The sequence below is a fragment of the Bison bison genome, unplaced genomic scaffold, assembly GCF_000754665.1.
Source record: "Bison bison bison isolate TAMUID 2011002044 unplaced genomic scaffold, Bison_UMD1.0 scf7180017487205, whole genome shotgun sequence".
Taxonomy (NCBI): domain Eukaryota; kingdom Metazoa; phylum Chordata; class Mammalia; order Artiodactyla; family Bovidae; genus Bison; species Bison bison.
This window is the reverse complement of record NW_011387191.1, coordinates 1-1143: the sequence shown is the minus strand read 5'-3', so window position 1 is coordinate 1143 and position 1143 is coordinate 1. Positions and strand designations below refer to the sequence as shown.

Below are 1143 nucleotides of genomic sequence, written 5' to 3'. Positions count from 1 at the left end.
CTGGAGACCTGGATGGGGGGAGGAGGGGAGAACAGAGATGGGCGTGAGACAGGGAGAAAAACATGAACGGCTTTGAATAGTGGTTAGCTCTGGGCCATGTGGATGGGGCAATGGGGTTACCTCTAGTGGGTACTGATGGGCAGGGCCAGCAGCAAGTTCTGGGATGCTGGAAATGTTCCATAGCTTGAGCTGAGTGATGGTTATTAATATATAAAATCCACCTAGCCTGTACACTTAAGTTTAGTGCACCTTGTTAAATGTTGTAACTCAATAAAAAATTACATATATACACACAAGTTAGGGGTGGGGTTAGATGTACCTGCAACTGGTTGAGTCAGGGGGTAGAGGCCAGGGTGGGGTCCATCCTCCATGGGGATCCCAAAGTGGAAGAGGAAGTCCAGGGAGGTCTGGGCTGAAGGAGGTTGAAGGCAGTCAGAGACCCTCCCGCGATGAATGTGACTGATATTGCTCTCTGGTCTCCCCGTCCCTTTCCCAGGAATATCATCCTTCTTACCTTGCACTCTCACCCGGGGGGTACCCTTGGCTGTGACTTGGATCTCCCAGGTTCCTGACTGTGGAGGGTCATTCACTCTCACCATCCAGAACCGCCCAAAGCGGTGAGTGTGACCTAGAGGCCCCTCACCTTCCTCCTGGCCCTGGGAGACCCCTAGGTGGGTATGGGTGATGAGAGATTGCACAGGAGAATTCCTTTCTTTTCATACATTACCCCTCCTTATTCGGCCTCTTATTCTTCCCACTGCCTTGAGACACACACAGGGAAGTACCTGCAGGGTTTCTGATCCAGAAACTGCTGACCTCCCCGTGGATCCGGACTGTGACCTTCTGGAGCAGTCCATCCACTCTGAACACAAGTGGCCTCTCAGCCACCACAACACGGGGCTCCAGGGGAAGGGTCACCTTGAGGGGGCAGGACCGAAAAATGGGGGAGAAGATAAGACTATGGGGTGAGGTGGGAACAAAGGCAGGAGAGAGAAAGGTAGAGACAGAAAGAAACGAAGGAACACGTGGAGAAGGGATCCCAGTGAGAGAGGAGGAGCAGGGGTGGAGCTATGGTCAATGACAAAGTTGGAGGCAAGGGATTAAGGATGAGGCAACCACCTTCTGCCCCCCCCCCCCCTAAGA

General features: G+C 53.1%; 1 protein-coding gene across 1 annotated transcript; it reads right to left on the bottom strand.

Moving 5' to 3' along the window:
- Window positions 1-32: 32 nt before the first annotated feature.
- Window positions 33-1068, bottom strand: LOC104991795 (von Willebrand factor A domain-containing protein 7-like; the record flags this gene model as incomplete). The annotated part of the gene is made up of 4 exons (XM_010844438.1): window positions 33-166; window positions 320-412; window positions 515-667; window positions 786-1068. Coding segments are annotated over 4 exons (573 nt in total), but the record flags the coding sequence as incomplete, so codon positions are not given.
- Between the last annotated feature and the right edge of the window lie 75 nt (window positions 1069-1143).